The sequence below is a fragment of the Leptonychotes weddellii genome, chromosome 11 (genome assembly GCF_054177405.1).
Source record: "Leptonychotes weddellii isolate Sample4059 chromosome 11, ASM5417740v2, whole genome shotgun sequence".
NCBI classification, from domain to species: Eukaryota; Metazoa; Chordata; class Mammalia; order Carnivora; family Phocidae; genus Leptonychotes; species Leptonychotes weddellii.
In genome coordinates, this window is record NC_138379.1 from 80,480,495 (window position 1) to 80,504,245 (window position 23,751).

The following is a 23,751-nucleotide window of genomic DNA, read 5'->3' on the forward strand; positions in this document are numbered from 1 at the left end:
GCATACATACCTATCATCCAAAGCAAACATCCTAGCATCCAAAGCAAATAGCAAGCTTTTGCATACATACCACAGATCTAGGAAAATGGTGGGGGAGGTGAAATACAACATTTCAAAGGCTACTGGAAAAGAAGGGAGCCAATAAAGATAGTGTTCACATTCCTAAGGGGAGAATAAGCCATAGGAAGCTCTTTATATGGAACAGAGAGACATGTCTTGAGAAATTCGGAAGCTCTTACTTAGGAGGAGCCAAATACTTTGGACAGAAGAAAAAAACATACACTTGCCATGCCATACAGCATGGAACACATTTGGTCTTGAACTAACTGTAAAAGGTTTAACTACACACAAAAAGGCACTGGTCACAAAAAACGAAGCAAAGAGCTATATTTATCTATTTAACATAGAAGCATTAACTTGTTTAAAACCAAACACTGAGGCCTCATAATATTAAAAAGTATGTGACACTATGGGGCTCAAGTGTCAGGAGATATAAAATTCTTAAGGGGGGGAGGGGCGCTTTCATATATTTTTTTTTCCTTTCATGTTTATCAGGCTAGGACACACAGCTACATCTGGGGAAACTTTCATTTGATAGACTTTTGGCTCTTTTAGAGAAGACCTGGTTTTCCTTTGAGGCCAAATTTGGAATCTTCTTAAAAAGGAATAACTTATTAGTCTTTCAGAGATTATTTTAAAAGTCTTGGTTCCAAGCAGTATTTCTCCTGTTCACTTTTCTCAAAGCACTAATTGGATGCCAAAACAAGGGAAGAGGGCAGGTAAAACTGTGCAGAGGAAAGGGAAAAACGTGTATGAACTTCACAAACATGGTTTAAATTATCTTTGGAAGACAGGACACAGCCTAGAAATATTAGTGCTTCAATCATCTGTTGCAAAAGTTAACCATTCAGATTAAACCTGCTCTTTGTGAAAATTATTTTTAAAAGGTGTCATTCTGACATTTTCCCATTCAGAATAAGCTTCAGGGAAACTTATGAAAGGCATAAACAAATTCTTCAAGCCAGAAAAATAAAATACTTAACGTATTTTTGCTGTTGTGGATAAATCATACACGAACAGCATTTCCAGATGATGAAGCCAATAAAAAGAAACAAATAAAAAAAATCAAATAAACATTCCAAAGAACTGGTAACGGCTCTAAGTCACACCAGTGCTATGCTTAGAGGGAACGACTGGTGCCATGAAATTCTACATGATCCAAACTCAGCAAATGGGACATGGGAAGAAGATGCCAAGAATTCAAAGCCCACCCATATTATATGGAGGAGCCCAACTCAAACATATTAGACATTATCACTTTCCCATCATACGTAAGATGAAAGAGAAGAGGGGTCATGTGGCCTACTCTTACTCTATGATGTTAGTTTCTAGCAACCTTAAGCTTCCCAGTGGCAGCCACATTTAAAACCCCAGGCTCCCTTTCCCTGCAGTAGGTCACGCCATGCAGAGCAGACACAAGGAAGGCTGCAGTTATTTAAAAAAAAAAAGGAAACAGCATGAAGCAAGCTCCAAAGGTGCAAGGCTGAATTGGCTACATTAGCTTACCATATATCTCGGATCTACTCTCCTCTGAACTAGACTTTGTCTTCTTGGAGGAGCTATCTGCACAAGAGCGGGAGAAAAGGAGAGAGATATAGAAAATATGGAGACCAATGTGAGGGGAAAAATTCATGGGGGAAAAAAAGAATGAATCATGATCAAGTTAAATCGTGCAAACACAAAGTATGAACATCACAGGTGATAGCACTTAGAACAGTCACGAACAGCACAAGTAATGACATATTTTAAAGATTTATCGAAGAAAAGACAGTGCAATAAAAATATGTTCAAACAAAACAACACATGAAAAGTCTACAAAATATATCATCTGACAATCATAGAGATGACAAAAGCACTAAAAGCTGTAATAATCTCATTTTGAAGCACTGCATACCACTTCGCTAAGTCTGTCTTTGGAAATGGGCACACCACAGAGGAATAAGTCAATCTAACAAGACTCTAATGTCTATATGAACATAGGGCAGAAACTCATTAGCAAGATAATAACTAATCATATTAATAAAAGCCTCTGAGCCCCATCATATCAAAATTAGATGTCAGAAATAAAAAAATTATCTTTTAATGGAGATCCAGAAGTTATGCCCCACCACCAAAGCCTAAATAAATTGATGATCGGGATTTCATTTTTACCTATGACCCAAGATGCAGGTAAATTATTAGATATTCACTTCCTATTCTTCCCTTCCTGGATAATATTTATGTTTTTTCAAAATAACGGTTTATACTAAAAGTATGAAACATCTGAGTTGGATACAAAAAATATGCTCTATTAAAAATTGTATTTCTAAACAAAAATATCTAAAAAGATACATTTTATTTATGTATCCATGACCTTAGCAATTGCCTACTTTATCTTTTGTCATAGGAACATACAACTGAGTAAAACAGTATGTACACAAAGAACACTTATCAGTTTCAAATGACAAAAGCAAATTATCCAGCATTTTTTATAAACTAAATACTAAGTGACTTTATAAGGAGAAAGCAAAAGCCCACATTGTACAACAGGAATTCAATCTATTTATATAAAATTAAGAATATAAATAGTCAGAAGTCTACTAACATGAAAACCTTAGGAAAGATCAACACTACTGAAAAGATTCTCTGAGTTCAGAATATTTTTGACTGAAGAAAAAGGGATCTCTATTCATTTGCTTACTCTAAAATTAGATGATCATTAATTTCTAAAGTTGGATTTTATCTAATACTCCAATTTACCATGATCACACATGAATTTTTAAATGACTACAGAAATCTGCAGTTGTTAGAGCTTTGATTTTATGAGATACTACCGTTCACACTTAATGATTTATTTTAATATTAAGTCCTTGGTCTGACTAGAATCTCCAATTATGAAATAATGATAATTTTTATTATCATCATTATTTTTTAATAAAATATACTCTACAATGATGCTTCCACAGTGGAATCCATAGTGTTGAACGTTAAAAATGCTTGCATTCCTCCTGAAAGCACAGGTTTTGTATTATAACATCGAAGAGGAAGGAAGAGTCGGAAACAGACCAAACCCTAACTCCTGGGTATTTCAGGTAGTTATACAGCTTAAGCTCAATTATGCTGAACTAAACTACTCTCAATATTCTTTGGAAGAACAAACAATGTTTTACCTGTAGGATCAAAATCATGTGATGCACTGCGCTCAACTTTCTGCTTCTTATCTGTTGGTGACTCTCGGTTCAAAATACTCCCATGCCTAAATTAAAGTAAAGCAGTCAAATATTTACTACAAGCAAATCAACAGAATAAAAACTTAAAAAATTGCAAGTGTGTCTTACAAAGAGAATCCAAGTAATCAGTTTACCTTATACATCCTCATAAATCTAACTTATATTTTTCAAGAAGTTTTAAATTCAGTCTATGCTATGTGTAATAAAGAATCTAGTTATAAAAAGTGCTTAAAAATAATAAAAGTAGTATTTAGTATTAAGTCTATTTTATTCTTAGAAATAACTTAGAAATAGCATTTAGTATTAGCAATAACTTAAATTCGGGATGCCTGGGCAGCTCAGTCTGCCTTCAGCCCAGGTCATGATCCCAGCGTTCTGGGATCAAGTCCGCATCAGGCTCCCTGCCTGCCACTCCCCTTGCTTGTGCTCTCTCTGACAAATAAATAAAATCTTTAAAAATAAAATAAAATAACTTAAATTCTTTCAGTGGATTTCACAGGTTACTATGACTTCCACCGAACAGGTAAGAAAACAGTGAAAACAGTGCCTGAAACTAATTCAACACTTTAACACTTCCCCTGACCTGACCCTACATATTCTATGGTCAGGTTCAAAATCACTGTGTAAATGTACCATGGATGAGAATAGTTAAAAAAAAAAAAAAAAAAATCTTAGGCAAACTTCACTAGAGTTCTAGCTATAGAAGTCAGGCAGGCCCAGATGACACTAGAATTATTATTTTTCCTATGGCCTACTCAATTATACTGATCAGATAATGGCAGGGGAGCAAATAAGACCCTCACTGTAATACATACACTACTAATTAACTGAAATGCCAAGATTAGCATTGGTATCCTGGACCATGCTGTCACTAAAAATGATAAAAGTACTAACATAATTAGGAATGATATACTACCTACATTTTAAATAATATTCATGACAACTAGGATGAGAGAGCAGTGAGAATAAGCACTGAGGAAAAGGCATTTAGTCCCAGGATCTGAATACATATAGAGATATAGCTGTTGAGCACAGGCGTATTTGAACATTTTGGATTTTTTCCTTTCCTGTCTTAAAGTAATTAAGACTGATTCAGTTTGCCAAAGTTCATTAACTAAAGGCAGCTGTAGTTACCCAAGTGATAAAATACATCAAAAACTGGCAAGCCATTTACACTCCCCAAGCTACTCACAACTGAAAACAGTCACAATAGATTTTAAAATTAAATCTCTTCATAGGGAGTGACCTTAACTATCAATTTGAACAAACTTTTAAAATGCTTATATTAAAAACATTGAAAATGTTATCAAAACAATGCTGTCTTCCAGAAAAAATATGCAACACCTGTTATATTTTAAATTTGTAAAACATTCTGATATTTTAAACTACTTAAATCCACATTTTCAAAAGCCACAAAACTCTGCCATAATTTCAAAGGAATGCTTCTAATTAAGATTTAACCTAAGCGTATGAAGGGCAACTGAACAACTTACCTTATAGGTTTTTTGAGGGGAAACCTGAAACAAAGAAAAAAAAAAGGAAATATGCAGTTATTTCACTTATAAGATTGTTATTAGGTTTATTCATTCTACTAAATCAGACTAAGAGATTTAAATCTTATGCTAACATTCCCAAAGCAAGATTCAACAAACAGGTGGAATAAGGAGCTGGATGCTATTTTTTAATAACTCCTTTGTTAAATCTTAAATTGCAGGTGCATTTACCATGATCTGTCACTGAGTATGGGTTCTCTTTTTAAAAATCTAAATACGAATAGCAACAGTTAAATTTACTTGAGGGCTTACTAGATGCTAAGCGCTATTCTAAACTGTTGACACGTGTTATCTCATTTAAATATCTATAAAGATTGGGGCTCCTGGGTGGCTCAGTCGTTAAGCGTCTGCCTTCGGCTTGGGTCATGATCCCAGGATCCTGGGATCGAGCCCCGCATTGGGCTCCCTGCTCAGCGGGAAGCCTGCTTCTCCCTCTCCCACTCCCCCTGCTTGTGTTCCTGCTCTTGCTAACACTCTCTCTCTGTCAAATAAATAAATAAAATCTTTAAAAAAAAATAAAAGATATTTCCACTTTACAGATTTAAAAAAACTAAGGCAAAGAGAAATATCTTACCATTAAAATATTATACTTAGCTTCCCTAGCAAGGAAAGTTTCTTACTGTCCATCACCTCTCCCCATCCCCCAAGATATCTGGGTGCTAATTACTGTTCTATTGATCTGTGTCTACTACCTTTTGATCATAATCAAATCACAAATTCTCATTTATTTATGTTTAGCATTTATAACAGAAATCTAGAGAAAATACCATTGCAGTACTACCAGTTACTAAGAATATGTTCCAAAAGTAGATAACAAAGGGTACATCTTGTCTTTCTTCAGTTCTATAAGCTATTAAGAACTACTGCATTTCTGGGGCACCTGGGTGGCTCAGTCGTTAAGCATCTGCCTTCGGCTCGGGTCATGATCCCAGGGTCCTGGGATCGAGTCCCACATCAGGCTCCCTGCTCCGCGGGAAGCCTGCTTCTCCCTCTCCCACTCCCCCTGCTTTTGTTCCTGCTCTCGCTATGTCTCTCACTGTCAAATAAATAAATAAAACCTTTAAAAAAAAAAAAGAATTACTGCATTTCCTCCTGGTTGCCTTTTTTCAAAGAAACATTACTAGAGGCTTCTTGATAAGAATTTGATGTTACACATAAACACTAAGTCTACAAGTGTTTTTGGATCTCCTCCCATTCCCCTTTTCAGATCTGTCATTTCAGAAATTACCTCAACCCATGACATTTTATGTAAAGATTATTTAGCCTGGGTAACAAAAATGGGATTTATTAAGAATATCAATAAAAATTTTTTTTAAAAAAAGGTTATTAGTAAACATAGTAAGAAACAAACATAAAATAATACTTAAATGACTATTTTATTTATCATGGAGATAGTTTAGTTAAAAAAAAAACTCTAAAGTACAAGTTTAATTACAATTTCCTTTAACTCCTCTATAAACCAGAACTGATCCAAAGACAAAGACAAAAATCTAAAAACTTCCATAAGAAGTGCATGTTAACCACAACAAAGTTAGGGATAACAAGGAAAAGAGGTTTGGGGTAAGAGTAAACTGCTCTAGAGAATAGACGGACTACAAAAGATCATCAGATTTTCAGAAATAGGAAGTCCATCCTTACTTGTTGGGGGAGTGTGGGGAGGTGGGAGTATGTTTTTTTAATTTAGAAATGAACATAGGAGCTGGCAGAAAAGAATTCCCAACTGAGTTTCTACAAAGCATAATACCTGCAGTTAGCAACCTTAGCCACTCTTCCTGATAGCCTTTATAAAAACTCCTACCCCCAAACAATGCTGCTTGCGTCAGGGACTGCAACATCCAGGGAGATTCTGGTAAAGAATCCCGGAAGTTCCCAGACTACTGATTGTAAGTCAGCTTCCTGAGCTGCCTTCTCTTATGAGGGAATGGAAAAGGAGGGGAAAGAGGATAAAAATGGAATGAAAAGATGAAGAACAAGGACTACTGTATGGTAAAATTTGCTTAACATATTCTCTGTACTACATTCTTAAAGTACAGGTGAAGAGCCTCTCCCAAACAAAAATTTTTAAATCACAGCACTTTTTCTCTAATCACTAAATTCCACAATTAGCCCAACACTAGGCTGATGAAACAATTCTGGTACACAAAATCCTCTATTTTCAAGTTCCTGTCCATTCTGTAACCCAATCATACAACTGTGACAACCTCCTCTGGTTAGATATCTATGGAAAAGAGCTGTAGTTGAATGATGACTTATGTTGGATGTGCTTAATCAAATTGTATCTGGCTTTCGAAAATATCATATTGATGAGACATTTAGCCAACAATGAACATGTTCGTGCATATTTACATGTGTGTATGTATTTTTCCAGATGTAAGACGAAGTCCAAGTACCAATATGAAGAACCATAATTTAAAAAGGAAAGCATTGTCAGAAATTAGAGCCATTAGGATAAGATAACTAGATGCCCTTACTTTTGATTACCTATACTAAGCATACTTGAGTGCCACAAATCCTAACCAAGAGCCTTAAAGGTCACAATTACATTTACTCACTTGACTCAGAATGCCTTTTTCTTATATAAGTTCTGAGCTCTAATATTAAAGCCCTAGGTAGCAAAGATAGAGAAGCCTCCCCAAAGTTTTTATTTTCATATTCCTCCCAATATGTTATTACAGTGTAAAGGGAGTTGTGATTTGGTAATTAAATAACCCTAACCCAATAAATAATATTTACTTTAGTAAAACTTCCAGTTTTAGCCAGGTTTAACTATACACACACACACACACACACACACACACACGCATATTTAACAATACAATACATACATACATATACATGATTTTATAATTGGGATATCCCTTTAAGACTGTTAAACAGAATTTCTTCTAGATTAAAAACATTACAAAGGGCCATCAAAATTTGTGTTAACACATATTTGCTTATAATATATAGCCTATTAGAAGTCATTTTTTCCTTTTATAGATGATTTTTTGTGAGAAAAGAACTAGCCTTTGACATTACTCCTGAAAGAAAAAATAGAAATACCACATTCAAACCTTAATTCCTACCCTCTCTCTCTCCTTCAAGGTATTAGATGTATTTTTTCTCGGGTTTATTTATGATGAAGAATTTAGGACTCTGGATGGTTCTTCGTAAGAGATGACTGAAATGAGGAGAGTGAAGTTCAGGGTATTTTACCTAAGCTGGATAGTGGGCAAGTTTTCATTAGCAAACAACGTTAGCTACTAAATTTAGAATTCTCAATAATTCCGTTGTAAGATACATCCTGATCTTAGCAATGTTAAAAGGCAGGATGAAAAGCCTGTGCACCTTGGAATCAATGAAATATAGCACTAGCTTATTGGAATTCATGCCAGTGAGGAGAGTTGCTAGACAAAGAACTCTGCAAAACAGAACACAGTAAAGAGAAGTCTAAGGCTCAATCCTCATAAAATGATGACAAACATCAAGGCAAAAATACAGCATTCCAATACTGTTACAGTCAATGAAAACTGCATGGGATTCCAAGGCCTCAGGGACAGGGGCTCCTCAGAAAAAACAACAACAACGAGGTTTGTATTCTAGTTTCACAATTTAAAAGGTGCTTTTACACTGGTACAAGGTGCTCAGGCTCTCTAACAATCTTCTGTAAAATAGTGATAAGACTAGTCCCTACCTGGGCGCCTGGGTGGCTCAGTTGGTTAAGCGACTGCCTTCGGCTCAGGTCATGATCCTGGAGTCCCGGGATCGAGTCCCACATCAGGCTCCCTGCTCAGCAGGGAGTCTGCTTCTCCCTCTGACCCTCCCCCCGTCTCATGTGCTCTCTCTCTCTCTCAAATAAATAAATAAAATCTTAAAAAAAAAAAAAGACTAGTCCCTACCTTAGAAATTTGTTTTGAGAATTAGAAAATGCAAAGCATTAAATGAGAAGCACTGCCTAGCACATAATAACCACTTAATTACCATTAACTGTTAGAACAAAAATAAAATCTGAACTTTAGAGATTTAATTTCAAATTAAGTAGAAAAGAAAAATAAACTTAAAGACTAACAATATTCAAATAGGTTTTTAGCTCAGTGAAATCCACAGAAATGCATAATTCAGAGTCAATGATGAAACTATAGGTTTAACTTGCCAAGTCATATAAAATTAAAGTCAATACTCAAGTTAACAAACTTCCCAGATGCTGCAGGGTAAGAGAAAAGATCAGGTTACAACCAAAACTTTTAATTTTCCTAGCAAGTAGGGCCAGGGATTTTTTTTTTTTTTAAAGCCTGTGAAATTGCGTTGACCATACCTGCCACTTAGCAAGAGAGTCCATTATTTCTGCATCTCCTTTAAAGTATCAAGAAGGATTAAGGCTTTCGGTGTCCTGGATGTAAATCAAGTTTTTTATTTATCTATTTCTACAAAATAATTTAAAGATCCTGAGGCACAACACTAAAATTTGAAATTACTCCAATGTGAATATGAACCAGCTAGTTCTAGCATTATATCATTTTTCACAAAATAACAAACAAAACAGCTAAAAGGGCATTTGTCTGCAATACATAAGTACCCTTAAGTATAGGGATTTAGAACATATTGCTGACTTCAACTACACTGTTAATTCAATCTTTAGATCTCTGGACAGTAAGATTCATAGAACCAAAAGTAGTAATGACCACCACCACTCCTATCCTTCAAAAAAAAACACCAGTCATAAATCTTTTCACCACCTACAATTTATAACTGGTCTAGCTTAGACTCACTAAAAGAACCAAAAATTACAGAAATAGAAAAAAGAAAAGTTCAAAAATTATCTACCATTGTACCTTTTTATTAGGATATAGATCTAAAGCATGGCAAGTTGTTAGCAGAGCTGGCAGTAACATTAGTTATATCAGAAAGACTCAAACAGAAGCTACAGCTGACAGGATGACTCACGGAGAATTTTCATGGTGTTGTTATTAGTTTTAAACCTCTGGACCTTGCAATATAAAACCACAGAAACGAGGACCAGGGAGGCTCAGTTCTGGTGTAAAATTCAAAAATGATTCACTAAAATGTAATGTAAGAAGATCTCAAATTAACTTCTTAAATATAGCTTAGGATACTGCCACTTTTACTGAAGAAGTGAAACACATGACAACCCTTAGAGTAAGTGGCTTTTCTTTCCTGGACATACTTTGACAAATCGAACAGTAAATTCTAAATTATTTTAATTGCCTCTGCCAGATATTATAAACCGGATATTGGTTGTTTCTGAACTGGGAAAAGTAATTCATAATAAAAATAATATCTTATTTATTACAGGCTCTTTTTTTCTCATGGACAATCTGGAACAGTATCACTTTTGGGAATATCTCCTGTAAGGTTTCTAAATAACTCTCCTTTGAGATCATGGGTACATCATTAACTTATACAGTGTCTTTTTAGACTTCCAATTATTCACTTCAAAAAACCAAGCAAAGGGAACTGCCAGAAAAAAGTATGAGAACCTCAAACTACTTAGTATCTTCATTCCATTCAACACCATTCAAACTATCAAATCTATGCTTATATGAGATATTAACATCATTAAACAATAAAAACAATAAACGAACTGGACTCTACAGAATAATCTCACAGTTGACAAAACAGTAATGATACATAATTTTCATTTGATAGGAGTTTAAATATTTTTAAATTAAATTTTTTATTTAAATTAAATTTAATTAACATATACTATATTATTAGTTTCAGAGGTAGAATTTAGTGATTCATCAGTTGCATATAACACCCAGCACTCATTATTTCAAATGCTCTCCTTAATGCCCATATCTCAGTTACCCCATTCCCCAACCCACCTCCCCTTCAGCAACCCTCAAGTTTGTTTCCTAGAGTTAAAAGTCTCTTATGGTTTGCCTCCCTCTCTGTTTTCGTCATATTTTTTCTTTCCCTTCCCCTATGTTCATCTGTTTTGTTTCTTAAATGGCACATATGAGTGAAATCATCATGGTATTTGTCTTTCTCTTGACTTATTTTGCTTAGCAGATAGGGATTTAAACCTTAATCTTATTTTACAATTCCCGATTTCAGAATTTGCTTGGAGAGGTGGTTCAGGACAGCAGTATAGGAAGATCCTAAACTTACCTCTTCCTATGGACACAAAAATTTAACAGCTAAAATGCAACAATTTCTTCTGAAAAAGTTCTGAAAACTAGATGAACAGTTCCTCCACAACAAAAGATAAAAGGGCCACATTGAGACAGGTAGGGGAGGCAGAGACATGCTTTTGCCAAAAACCCACCCCAGGCACAGTGACCCATAATCAGAAGGGATCTCAAAAAATACGAACTTTTCCCTGAGGAGCAAGGGGTTTGTGCCCCACATCAGGCACCTCAACCCCAGGCCATGCACCACAGAGATGAGCCCCCAAAACCTAATATAAACAGGGATTAGGTCCAGGAGAACCACAGAAATGTAGGCAATTGAGAACACACTCTTAAAGGGTTTGCAGGCTGATTTACTCGCTCTGACACCCAATCCAAAAGCAGCAGTTTGAAAAGCTCCTACACCATATGTGAAGCAGACCCAATTACTCATCTTAAAGCAACTGCCAGAGGGGCAGGTACCTGTTGGGACTCTCTCCAAAAACAGAAACATTGGAAAGTACCATTTTTGTGATCACATTCTACCTTGCTAATGCTACCTTGCTAATTTTTACAATCTCCCTCTAACCTGCTAGTGCAGGTTGGTATCCCCCACTCCAGTGCCTAACCATGCCACAGCCAGGCAACCCCCCCCTCCACTCCTGATGCCACAGTCAGTCACAGCCCCACCATAGCCAGCAGGCATGCGCAACACACACAGGGGATGCTCCTCGAGAGCCTGACTCTGGTGACCAGGGAGACTGCACTTCTGGGTCCCATGGGTCATCTCCTACAGAACGCTCCACCTTCAAAACTCAGAGAGGTAGCTGTTTTGCCTAATAAATGGAAACAAACACAGAGACTCAGGCAAAATGAGGAGACAGGAATAGGTGGCAAACAAAAGTACAAGATGAAACTTTAGAAAAAGTCCTTAATGAAACAGAGATAAATAATCTACCTGTTAAAGAGTTCAAAGTAACAGTCATAAAGATGGTCACCAAACTTGGGGGAATAGACACATTGAGAACATCAACAAAGAGAAAATACAAGAAAGTACCAAAAAGAAGTCAAAGAGCTGAAGAATACAATAACTGGAACTAAAAAAATACACTAGAGGGGTTTGACAGCACCCTGAATGAAGCAGAAGAACAATCAGTGAGCTATAAGACAAAGCAACAGAACTCACCCAAACAGAGCAGCAAAAAAAAAAAAGAAAGAAAGAAACTTTAGAAAATAAAGATAGGTTAAAGGACATATGGGATAACATCAAGTGGAATAACATCCCCATTATGGGGGGTCCCAGAAGGAAAAGAGAGAAAGGGGCAGAAAACTTATTTGAAGAAATAATGGCTGAAAACTTCATTAACCCGGGGAAGGAAACAGACATCCAGGTCCAGGAAGCACAGAGAGTTCTACACAAAACAAACCCCCAAAAATCCACACCAAGAAACATTATAATTAAATGTCAGAAGTTAAAGATAAAAAGAGAATCTGAAAAGCAGCAAGAGGAAAACAATTTGTTATATACAAAGGAAACTCCATAAGGCTATCAGCAGATTTTTTAGCAGAAAATCTGCAGGTCAGAAGAGAGTGACATGACATATTCAAAGTACCGAAAGGAAAAAAATTCCAACCAAGAATATGCTACCTGGGGGAAAAAAATACTCTACCTGGCAAGGTTATCATTCAAAATAGAAGAAGAGATAAAGAATTTTTCAGATAAGCAAAAGCTAAAGGAGTCCATCACCACTAAACTGCCCTTAAAAAAATGTTAAAAGGAATTCTTTAAGCGAAAAAGCAATGGCGTTAATTAATGACAAGAAAACATAGGAAAGTAAAAATCTCACTGAAAAAGGTAATGTATGTAGTTAAGGTAGTGAATTAATCACTTATAAAGCTAGTATGAAGGTCAAAAGACAAAAGTAGTAAAAGTATCAATAACTACAATAATTCATTAAAAACTAAGTTTTTGCTTTGTGGTTACTGTGAGGTTCACAAATAACATCTACGTATATAACAGTCTATTTTAAGTTGATGACAGCTTAAATTTGAATACATTCTAAAACTACATTTTTATACCCCCCATGTTTTATTTTTGATGTCACATAAGATAAAAAGCTGTGATGCATTTGTGAACCTCACAGTAACCACAAAGCAAAAACTTACAGTAAATACACAAAAGAAAATGAAGACAAATCTGTACATAACACTAAAGAAGGTTATCAAACCACAAGGGAAGAGAAAGGAAGAAAGAAACAGAGAGGAACTACCAAAACAGCCAGAAAACAATTAGTAAAATGGCAATAAGTACACACCTATCAATAATTTCTTTAAATGTAAATGGACTAAATTCTCCAACCAAAAAGTATAGAGTGGTTGAATGGATTAAAAAAACAAGATTCATATATATGCTACCTATAAGAGAATAATTTCAGAAGTAACATAGAGACTGAAAGTAAAGGAAAGGAAAAAAATATTCCATGCATATGTGAACTGAAAGAAAGAAAGAAAGTTGATGTAGCTATGCTTGTAACACAAAAAATAAACTTTAAAATAAACACTTTAGGGGCGCCTGGGTTGCTCATTTGGTTAGGCGCCTGCCTTCGCCTCGGGTCATGACTCTCAGCAGGGAGTCTGTTATTTCCTCTCCCTCTGCCCCTCCCCCCCATTTGTGCACTCTCTCTCTCAAATAAATAAATTCTTTAAAAAAAAAAAAAAAGACATGGGGCGCCTGGGTGGCTCAGTCATTAAGTGTCTGCCTTCGGCTCAGGTCATGATCTCAGGGTCCTGGGATTGAGCCCCACATCGGGCTCCCTGCTCAGCAGGGAAGACTGCTTCTCCCTCTCCCACTCCCCCTGCTTGTATTCCCTCTCTTGCTGTGTCTCTCTCTGTCAAATAAATAAATAAAATCTTAAAAAAATAAATACATAAAAATTAAAAAAATAAAGACTTTAACTTATTAAATAAGTTAAAGAAAAGCATTACATAATGATAAAGGGGTCAATCCAGCAAGAAGCTATAACATTTATAAGTATATATGCACCCAACATAGGAACACCAAAATAAATAAATATTAACAGACCTAAAGGAAGAAACTGACAATACAATAATAGTAGACATCTATAGATAAATCATCCACACAGAAAATCAGTAAGAAAACACTGACTTTAAACAACACATTAAACCAAATGTTCTTATTAGATATATATGGAACATTCCATCCAAAAGCAACAGAACACATTCTTCTCAAGTGCACATGGAACATTCTCCAGGACAGATCACATGTTAAGCCACAAAACAAGTTTCAGTAAATTACAGAAGACTGAAATCCCATCAAGCACCTTGTCCACAATGGTATTAAACTAGAAATCAATTACAAAAGAAAATGAAAAAACAAAAATATGGAAATTAAATATGCTACCAAACAACCACAGAGAAATCTGAGGAATAAAAGAAATGTCTAGAGACAACTGAAAACAGAAATATGACATACAACAATCTATGAGATACAGCAAAAGCAATTAGAAGAGGGCAATTCATAGCAATGCAGGCATACTTCAAGAAACAGAATAGGGGCACCTGGGTAGCTCAATCGGTTAAGCAGCCAACTCTTGGTTTCAGCTCAGGTCATGATCTCAGGGTCCTGGGATCCAACCCTGTGTTGGGCTCATGTTCAGCAGGGAGTCTGCTTGAGGACTCTCTCTCTCTCTCTGCCCTTCCCCCCACTCATGTGCACACATGCACGCACTCTTTCTCTCAAAGAGTTATATAAAGATTTTATATAAAATAGATTAAGATTGAATGTTCAAATTTTGTAAACTGAAGTGAGAACTGTACAAAATTTGTTAGGATAAGCTGCTTTCTGCAGATTTGTCAAAGGATACAACTGCGCTTCTGAAAAAGTGGAAAGTTTTAGTTAGCTTTTACCTTTTGTATTGAGGTGTCATTGAGACAAACTCCACCATTAATCTGAACTTGAGAATTTTATGAAAATGTAAAATTAAAATATAAAATGTCAACAGTATACTTCCTATGACGTAAAAAAGTTCTACTCAAAATGTAAATTCTTATGTATCACTTTAAAGCACATATATATGTGCAGTTTGTTTGCATTTTTTATTAAAGAAAAAATCTAAAACATCCATAAAAATAGCATTCCATAGCAAGGAATACCGATTTAACAAGAAAACAAATTATAATGGATTTATCTTAAATGTTCCTAAACATTTCTTACCAAATACCAACACAATTACAAGAATAGGAATCTTATTTTGAAAATCTTAGGAGAAGGAAAAACAGTCAGAATTACACTAACACCCAAATCACAGAGTATTATTCATGAGTTCTGTTTACCTTCAGGTATTGTACTTGGTATGCACTCATTCCTTGAATATAAAGAAGCCTAATTCACCATCATATCTATTCCACAAAGCTGAATCGACAAGGATTTGCCAAAAAAAAAAAAAAAAAAAAAAATCACAGCACAAGGAAACATAGGGAGTCAGAGAAGTATAAACTTAGTTTCCATATACTCTAAAAATGTTCACAATTTCCTTGAACTAAACCAACATAGGCCTATTTCTCATAAAGAAATAAAAACTTCATATACTTTCCAGGAAGAACTCTAAGAGAACAAGGACTGTTCACATTCCATGTTCTCTACTTAAAATTTTTTAAATTATATAAGAAATACATTATGAGTATTTTAATTGCATATCATTAAATTTATATGTCATATGCCTTAGTTGGTGAAATATTTCCATAAGTAAATAAAACAAGCTATATGAATATAAAATACTGGTAAAGACTAATAAAAATTGATCATAGCCAATATCTTTACAATTAAATCTTCTATATAACATACATCCCATATTCATAAAAGTCTTTTATTTTCTTCTAAGGAAATTATTTTTCATTAAAACTACTTTTACTAGCTATGTATATAATGAATGTTATAATGCAATTTTTGGCTTTAAACTAGAGACTTCTCTTCACAAATGCTTTGGTTCTGGCATCAAATATTAACAATTCTTCAATTCCTCTTAGCTATCCACTTAGTTTATCATGACACTACATTTTCTTTTTTTTTCTTTTTTATATTTTATTTATTTATTTGAGAGAGAGAGAGACTGAGTGGGGGTAGGGGCAGAGGGAGAGGGAGAAGCAGACTCCCCGCCAAGCAGGGAGCCTGATGAGGGGCTCAATCCCAGGACCCCAGGATCATGACCCAAGCCGAAGGCAGACGCCTGAGCCAGCCAGGTGCCCCTGAAATCACATTTTCTACACCAAATCTAAATACCCCAAACTTTCAAACCAGCACAAAGGAAAAAAGACCTCTCATTTTGAGGGGAAAAGGTGAGAAAATTAATTCTATGCATGCTATTCCATACTTTCTTCTACAAGAGCTTTTCTTGGCCCAAAACCATAGAATTAGAGTAGGTGGTATACTCTTATCAGTAACAATGGCTCACCATAGCACTGAATTTGGAAAGTTGGAGAGAAAGTGTGTTTTAAATATTTTGACATTCTCTTACATCACTTTTACAAAGTTCAGGTTATTTTTAATTCACTGACATTCAGTTCTATTTTCTCCCTTAGATGCTAAAAATGTGACTTATCCTAATGCACTTTTAACACGTAAGACTATTGACGTTAATTTCTAAACAGAACTATGTTACTATTTTTATAAATTTTCAAGCTAATTCCTCTCCCTCAAGGGACTGAGGAATGAGACTGTTACCTTTCCCAAAGTGTAAAGTTTCCTATAAAGCAATGGTTTTCTACTTTTTAACATGAAGAAATACCTTCTCAGGACGCCTGGGTGGCTTAGTCGGTTAAGCATCTGCCTTCAACTCAGGTCGTGATCCCAAGATCCTGGGATCGAGCCCCACATTGGGCTCCCTGCTCAGCAGAGGAGTCCACTTGTCCCTCTCCTTCTGCCCCTCTCCTGCTGGTGCTCTCTTTCTCTCTCTCTAATATTTTTTTAAAAAGATATATCTTCTCTTTATTCCCCAAAAAAATACATGTACAAAAATTTTTTTAAAAATACAAAATAGAAAATAAAAATCACCCATAAACTCAATACCCAGCATTTTTATGAATACTTTCCCCATCTTTTCTAAAGATTCAGATTTTTCTATCTGTATATGGTGTAGATACAAGGTATAAAATTTTTTAATAAAAATTACAGCATATAGGACATATTATTTGATAACCTTTTTTTTTTTTTAAAGATTTTATTTATTTGACAGAGAGAGACACAGCGAGAGAGGGAACACAAGCAGGGGGAGAGGGAGAGGGAGAAGCAGGCTTCCCGCGGAGCAGGGAGCCCGATGTGGGGCTCGATCCCAGGACCCTGGGATCATGACCTGAGCCGAAGGCAGACGCTTAATGACTGAGCCACCCAGGTGCCCCTGTTTGGTAACCTTTTTAACTAATAAAACACTGACATAATTTTACATCATTAAATATTTCACTACAGCACTGGTTTTAAATTGTGCTGCACACAACCCTAAGGATTTAAAAGATATCCCTCAAGGAGCAAAAGTGGGTAGATGGGGACTCTAGGTTCCCCATACATCAGAGCTGCTTAGCTTTAAAAAAAAGATTTATTTATTTGAGAGAGAGAGAGAGAGCACGGTGGGGAGGGGCAAAGAGAGAGGGAGAGTCTTAAGCAGTCTCTCCACTGAGATCAGTGCAGGGCTTGATTTCATGACCAAAGTCGAAACCAAGAGTTGGACGCTTAACCAACTCAGCCACCGAGGTGCCCCTAGAGCTGCTTAGCTTTTATTTATTTTATATGTTGAACTTCTAAATAAAATAAAGATGTGAAAAAGATCTCTAAACAACTAATTCCTGATAGCTGCAAAGTGGTCTGAGATATGGCTATTTACTTAATTTAACCAATTCTCTTTTTAAATATTTGGACTAGGCCCAGTTTTTTTCAGTAAAACAGATATTGTTGTAACAAATAACCTTGTAACTCAAGTTATGCACTCCCTCTTGATTTCTTCCTTAGGATGAATTTATCTAGAATAAGGAATCCACATGGGAGTTTGGACTAGAAGAGGAGTTTGTGTGTGTACCAGGTAAACAGAAAAGAGGAGCCACTATTCCCCTAACTCAATCCCATGGACCCATGCTTAACCCTTATCGAAAGACACAGCAGCAAGAAGCTGAAAGAGCCATTTTGGGAACAGACCTTGTAAGACACAGGGCCAGAGTAACATTACTTTGGTGTCCAAGTTGACAAAATTTTTCTCACAAGACACATGAGAGAGATTCTCTGTTAAAAGTGAAAAACAGGGGGGTCAGAGCACCTGGGTGGCTCAGTCAGTTAGGCGTCTGCCTTCAGCTCAGGTCACGAGCCAGGAGTTCTGGGATAGAGCCCCCCACTGGGCTCCCTGCTCAGTGGGGGTTCTGCTTCTCCATCTGTCCCTCACCCCTCTCTCAAATTCTCTCTCAAGTAAATAAGTATTAAAAAAAAACAACCCTGAAAAACAGGGCTGCCTGGGTGGCTCAGCTGGTTGAGAGTCCGACTCCTTGTTTTGGCTCAGGTCTTGATCTCATAGGTAGAGAGCCATGCGTGCGGCTTCACGCTCAGCGGGGAGGCTGCTTGAAGATTCTCTCCCTCTGTCCCTCCTTCTCCAAAACAAATAAATCTTTTAATAAAAAAAGTGAAAACAATGGATGCCTGGGTGGCTCAGCTGGTTGAGTATCTGACTCTTGGCTTCTGCTCAGGTCATGATCTCAGGGTCGTGGAATAGAGCTCCATTCTCAGTGAAGAGTCTGCTGGAGATTCTCTCTCCCTCTGCCCCCCGCCCCCCACATATACCTGCTCGCTCTCTCTCTCAAAATAAATAATTTTTTTTTTTTTAAAGTGAAAACAAAGCAGGGAACCACATAAAACCAGTTAGAGGCATGTTATCCACAAATTGAATAAATACCAAAAAGCTACATGTATAGTTTATTAATTATAACGCCATCATTACATTTGAAAAAAAAGTAAACATAGATGTGGAAGACGCATTACTTATGCAGTGTGGGAACTGCACCAAGTGCATATAGTCTCGGTTCCCCTGCATTAAACATGAAAGCAATCCCTAAACTGGGAACTATTGCATTTGTTATGGGTTGAATTGTGTCCCCCACAAAGGTACACTGAAGTCCTAACCCCTGGTATCTGTGAAAATGACCTCATTTGGAAATAGGGTCATTGCACATGCTTTGGATGTCATACCTAAGAAGCCTCTGCTTAACCCAAAGTCACAGAGATTTTCTCCTTTATTTTCTTCTAGAAGTTTAAGGACTTTCAATTTTACTTTTAGGTCTATGACATTTTGCATTAATTTTGGTATAGGATGTGAGGTATGGATAAAAGTTGATTTTTTTGGTATATGAATATCCCATTGTTCCAGCATCATTTGTTGAAAAGACCATCCTTTCTCCACTAAATTGCCTTTGCACTTTTGTTAAAAATCAGTTGTCTATATAGATGTGGGTCTATTTCTGGAATACCACAGAGGTGAAGTTTCCTACTCAACACATATCAGGGGGTGTACACTATCAATATGACCTGTCACTAGTAATGTTGGCCGTGATCATTTGGTCAAGGTAGTGTCTGCCAGACTTCTCCCTGGAAAGTTACCTTTTTTTCACTTTTCATACTCTATTCTTTAAAAGCAAGTCACTAAATCCAACCCACACCAGGAGTTGGGAAGATTAAGCTCCATCTCCCAGATGAGGGAGAATGTACACATGCTATTTGGAACTCTTCCATAAGGAATATTTCAGTCGTCTCCTTCACTTATTTATGCAATCATTTATGTTAATACTGAACTCATGTATATTTATTTTATACTATGAGTTCTAATCCAATACTATATTACTTGTTTTATTGCTCAAATTATTTCAGCTTAAGCCATCAGAAGTATTTTAGTTTGGCACTAGTTTCCCTTTGACATGCCCCCAGCCTTTTGTGTTTTTTGAGCACTTCCTTGCTTCTGGCACTACAAGGTGCTCTAGACTCATCTTTTATTTTCCCTACTCCAACCCACGAATCAACCATTTCTCCAATGAGCCATTTTTGGGGGGAATGGTATTTAGAAACCAGATCTAGGTTCTGGGTGTGCTTGTTTGTTCTATGCTTTCTCAGCAGACAGAACTAGAAAATCTATAATTGCTTCAGTATCTATCCATCTATATCTATATTAAGCTAAACATGAGTTCATACTGATGTTTCTAATTCTACTCCAGTACTACAGGGTTCATTCATCTTCCCTCTTGCTTGAATCCCCTGACAGTGAGAAAATTAGTTTCCACCAACTTTGTATTCCTGGGATAAGCTCCACTTGATCATGATGTATTGTTCTTTTTATATGTTTACATATATGTGTGTGTATACAGGTGTGTATGTACAGATGTATGTATATAGGTGTGTATATATACATACAACTGTAAGTGTGTATTTATGCTCACATACATATACACATACATGTATTTTATATGTTCCTATACATAAAAAGTTATATACACATATGTTTGTATATTGGTGAAATTTATAAAATTCTAAGCCATATTTCATGTAAGTTAACTTTATTGGCATAAAGCTATTCATAATATTCCCTTATGATCCTTTTGATATCTGTAGAATCTGTAGTGATGTCACCTCTTTTACTCCTGAGAATGGTAATGTTTGTCTTCCCTCTTTTATTCCTGATCAGCCTGGCTAGATTTTAACAATTTTATTGATATTCTCAAAAGAACCAGCTTTTGCTTTCATTGATTTTCTCTATTGTTTTTCTGTTTCTCCTTCATTGACTCCAACTCTGATCTTTATTCTTTCTTTTCTTCTGCTTACTTTGTTTTTAATTTGCTCTTCTTATTCTAGTTTCTTAAAACAGAAATTGATGTCATTGACTTCAGGCTTTTCTTCTAACAAGTGTTTAATGTTTTTTTAAAGTAATGGTTTACTGGCATCCTGCAAATTCTGATAAATTGTGTTTTTATTTTCATTCAGCACAAAATAATTTCCCATTTCCCTTTTGATTTCTTCTTTGGCCCGCACGTAATTTAGAAGTGTGTTGTTTATTTTCTAAATATTTGGGGGTTTTCCAGAGATCTTTCTTTTATTGATTTCTAATTTAATTCTACTGTGGTCAGAGACCATACTTTATATGACTTGATCTTTAAAAAAAAAAAAAAGATTTTATTTATTTATTTTAGAGAGAGAGAGAGAGAGAGCATGCAAGGGGGGAGGAGCAGAGGGGATTCAGTCGTCTCCTTCACTTATTTATGCAATCATTTATGTTAATACTGAACTCATGTATATTTATTTTATACTATGAGTTCTAATCTGAGACAGACTGCACTCAGCATGGAACCAGACACAGGGCTTGATCCCACAACTGCAAGCTCATGACCTGAGCTGAAACCAAGTCCGATGCTCAACCAACTGAGCCACCCACGCTCCCCTGACTTGATCCTTTTAATTTATTTAAACTTATTTATGCCCATAATATGGTCTTAGGAAATGTTTCATGGATACTTACCAAAAATTTTTTAAAAGTGTACTATGTTGTTGGATAGAATGTTCTATAAATGCAATTAGATCAAATTGGTCAAGAGTGTTAAGAATTCTATACCCTTACTGATTTTCTTTCAATTATTGAGGGATATTGAAATCACTGGTAATGATTGTGGATTTGTCTATTTGTCCTTGCAGTTATATCAGTTTTTCTTTCATGAATTTTAAAGCTCTGTTATTAGATATATAAAAGTTTAGAACCGTTATGTCTTTTTTACTTGATGCTTTTATCATTATGTAATGACTTTTTTTATCCCTAATATTTTTGTTCTGAAGTTTATTTTATCTGATATTAATGTATCACTCTATCTTTCCTTTGATTAATATTAGCATGGCATATCTTCTTGTATCCTTTTAAACTATATATATGTCTTTATGTTTAAGGTGTGTTTCTTGTAGTATATAGGTGGGCTTTGCTGTTTTATCCACTCTGATAATCTCTGCCTTTAATTGGGGTGTTTAGACCATTTACCTTTAATGTGATTATTGATATGTATATGTTTAAGTCTATCATCTTGTGATTTGCTTTTTGTCTCATCTGTTCTGTTTCCCCTTTTTACCTTTTTTGCTTTCTTTTGGATTAAATTATTTTAATCAATTGATTTTTTAAATAATTTTAATACTCTGTTAACTTGTCTCTCTCACTAGATTTTAAATTATCTGAAGGTGAGGACCATGTTTTATCTGATTTTTTATTCTAATTTACTGGTATAGTACTGAGCATATACTAGACAATTCAATACATATTTACTAAATGAATTCATTCATTCAAAACACTTTTATTTAGAATTATGGAAGACATAAGTGATTCCCAATACAGACCACAATCCTCCTCCTAACCCCAATTTTATTCAGTTATCTAGCACTTTCCTCAGAGCTGACATGATTCAAGGGAAGCTGACTCCATCGCAGGAACAGAGAAGGGCTTTTTTGCACTGAATGGTAAGTCCATTGGTGGGTAAGGGATTGGTCCAGAAAGAGACAAAAACAATAGAAACAAAGTTTGCTAAAAGCATCTGCAAACGTATTTTCCTACTCTTAAGAAAGAACATGAAACTTCTTTTCCTCTCTTCCACTGGACAGGAATGAGGAAGCAAGTAGCCCTGACTGCTACTTAGCATCCATCCTTAAGAACTCGTTTAAGATGAAGCTGACACGGATGGCAAGAGTGGAAAACTGGAAAGAACCTGGGCCCTTCACCCAGGTAAGCCACTAGATCAAAAATCCCTGAACCTTACCTCTGGTGTTCTTTTTATGTGAGCCAGTAAATGTCCTTACTACTTAGGTTTCCTGTTACAGGCCACTAAACACACACTAAGTTACACAAACAGCAATCTGTGCCACGCACTGTTCTAGTCACTGGAGGTTACATCCAAGAACAGATAAAGCCTCTGCTCTCAAGAAGCTTATATTCTACAAGAAGAAGACAGACTAGACAAATAATTGTACCAAATTATTTCAGATAATGATAAGTGCTATGAGAAAAATAAAAGAGATGTGACTGTGACTAATTGGGTTAATTTTGTTTACTCACAGAAGACTTCTAGGGCATTTGAGTTGAGACTTAAATGAGGTGAAGGAGCCAGCCATGAGAAGATCTGGGGCTAGAGAATTATAGGCAAAGGTAATAGTAGGACAAAGGTCATAAAAGAGAAGAAGCTTAGTATATTTGAGAAATACAAAGTCCACTGTGGCTTGAGCACAGAAAATAACCAAGAGAGTAGTAATGAGATGAGATTAACAGATATAGACAGGGGCCAGATAATGTAAGAATGTGAGCCATGTCAATGAATTCGGATTTTATTCAAAGCACAATGTAAACAAGATGGTTTTAAGGCATGACCTAATTGATGTTTTAAAAGGAACACTCTGATGAATAAACCTTCATATACCACAGAGCTGAACACCAAGAGTCAAATTTAGTCTGTTTACAGTAACAGTGTATTCTGCTCCAAACATCAAATACCTATGAAACACCTAATATGTGAAGAACACTACACAAAGTTTATAATGTTGCTATATTCTGTCCCCACCATGTATGAATTCCACATTATCTTGAAGTTAGATATTATTTTTTTTAAAGGATAAAATGAGGATGGGGAGGGGGGTGCTGCTAAATTATCATTTCTATCCTAATTTCTCTAGATAATGTCTGAAACTCATAGATGTAACTTTTTTTTTTTTTAAACCATAACATGACTAATAGGCATCTGATAAACTTATAACTATAG

At 35.8% G+C, this 23,751-nt stretch overlaps 1 protein-coding gene across 7 annotated transcripts in view; it reads right to left on the reverse strand.

Annotated features, from left to right (window-relative positions):
- The window catches only part of ARHGEF12 (Rho guanine nucleotide exchange factor 12), a 148,472-nt gene that overhangs the window by 71,625 nt on the left and 53,096 nt on the right, over window positions 1-23,751 (reverse strand). For 5 of the 7 annotated variants that reach the window (XM_081799283.1, XM_081799278.1, XM_081799282.1 and 2 more), the window contains 3 exons: window positions 4,763-4,786; window positions 3,210-3,295; window positions 1,567-1,623 (listed from right to left, as the gene is read on the reverse strand). In XM_081799283.1, coding sequence (XP_081655409.1) covers window positions 1,567-1,623; window positions 3,210-3,295; window positions 4,763-4,786 — 167 coding nt within the window. The remainder of the gene's footprint in view (window positions 1-1,566; window positions 1,624-3,209; window positions 3,296-4,762; window positions 4,787-23,751) is intronic. The other 2 variants (XM_081799280.1, XM_081799281.1) reach the window with 1 other exon arrangement.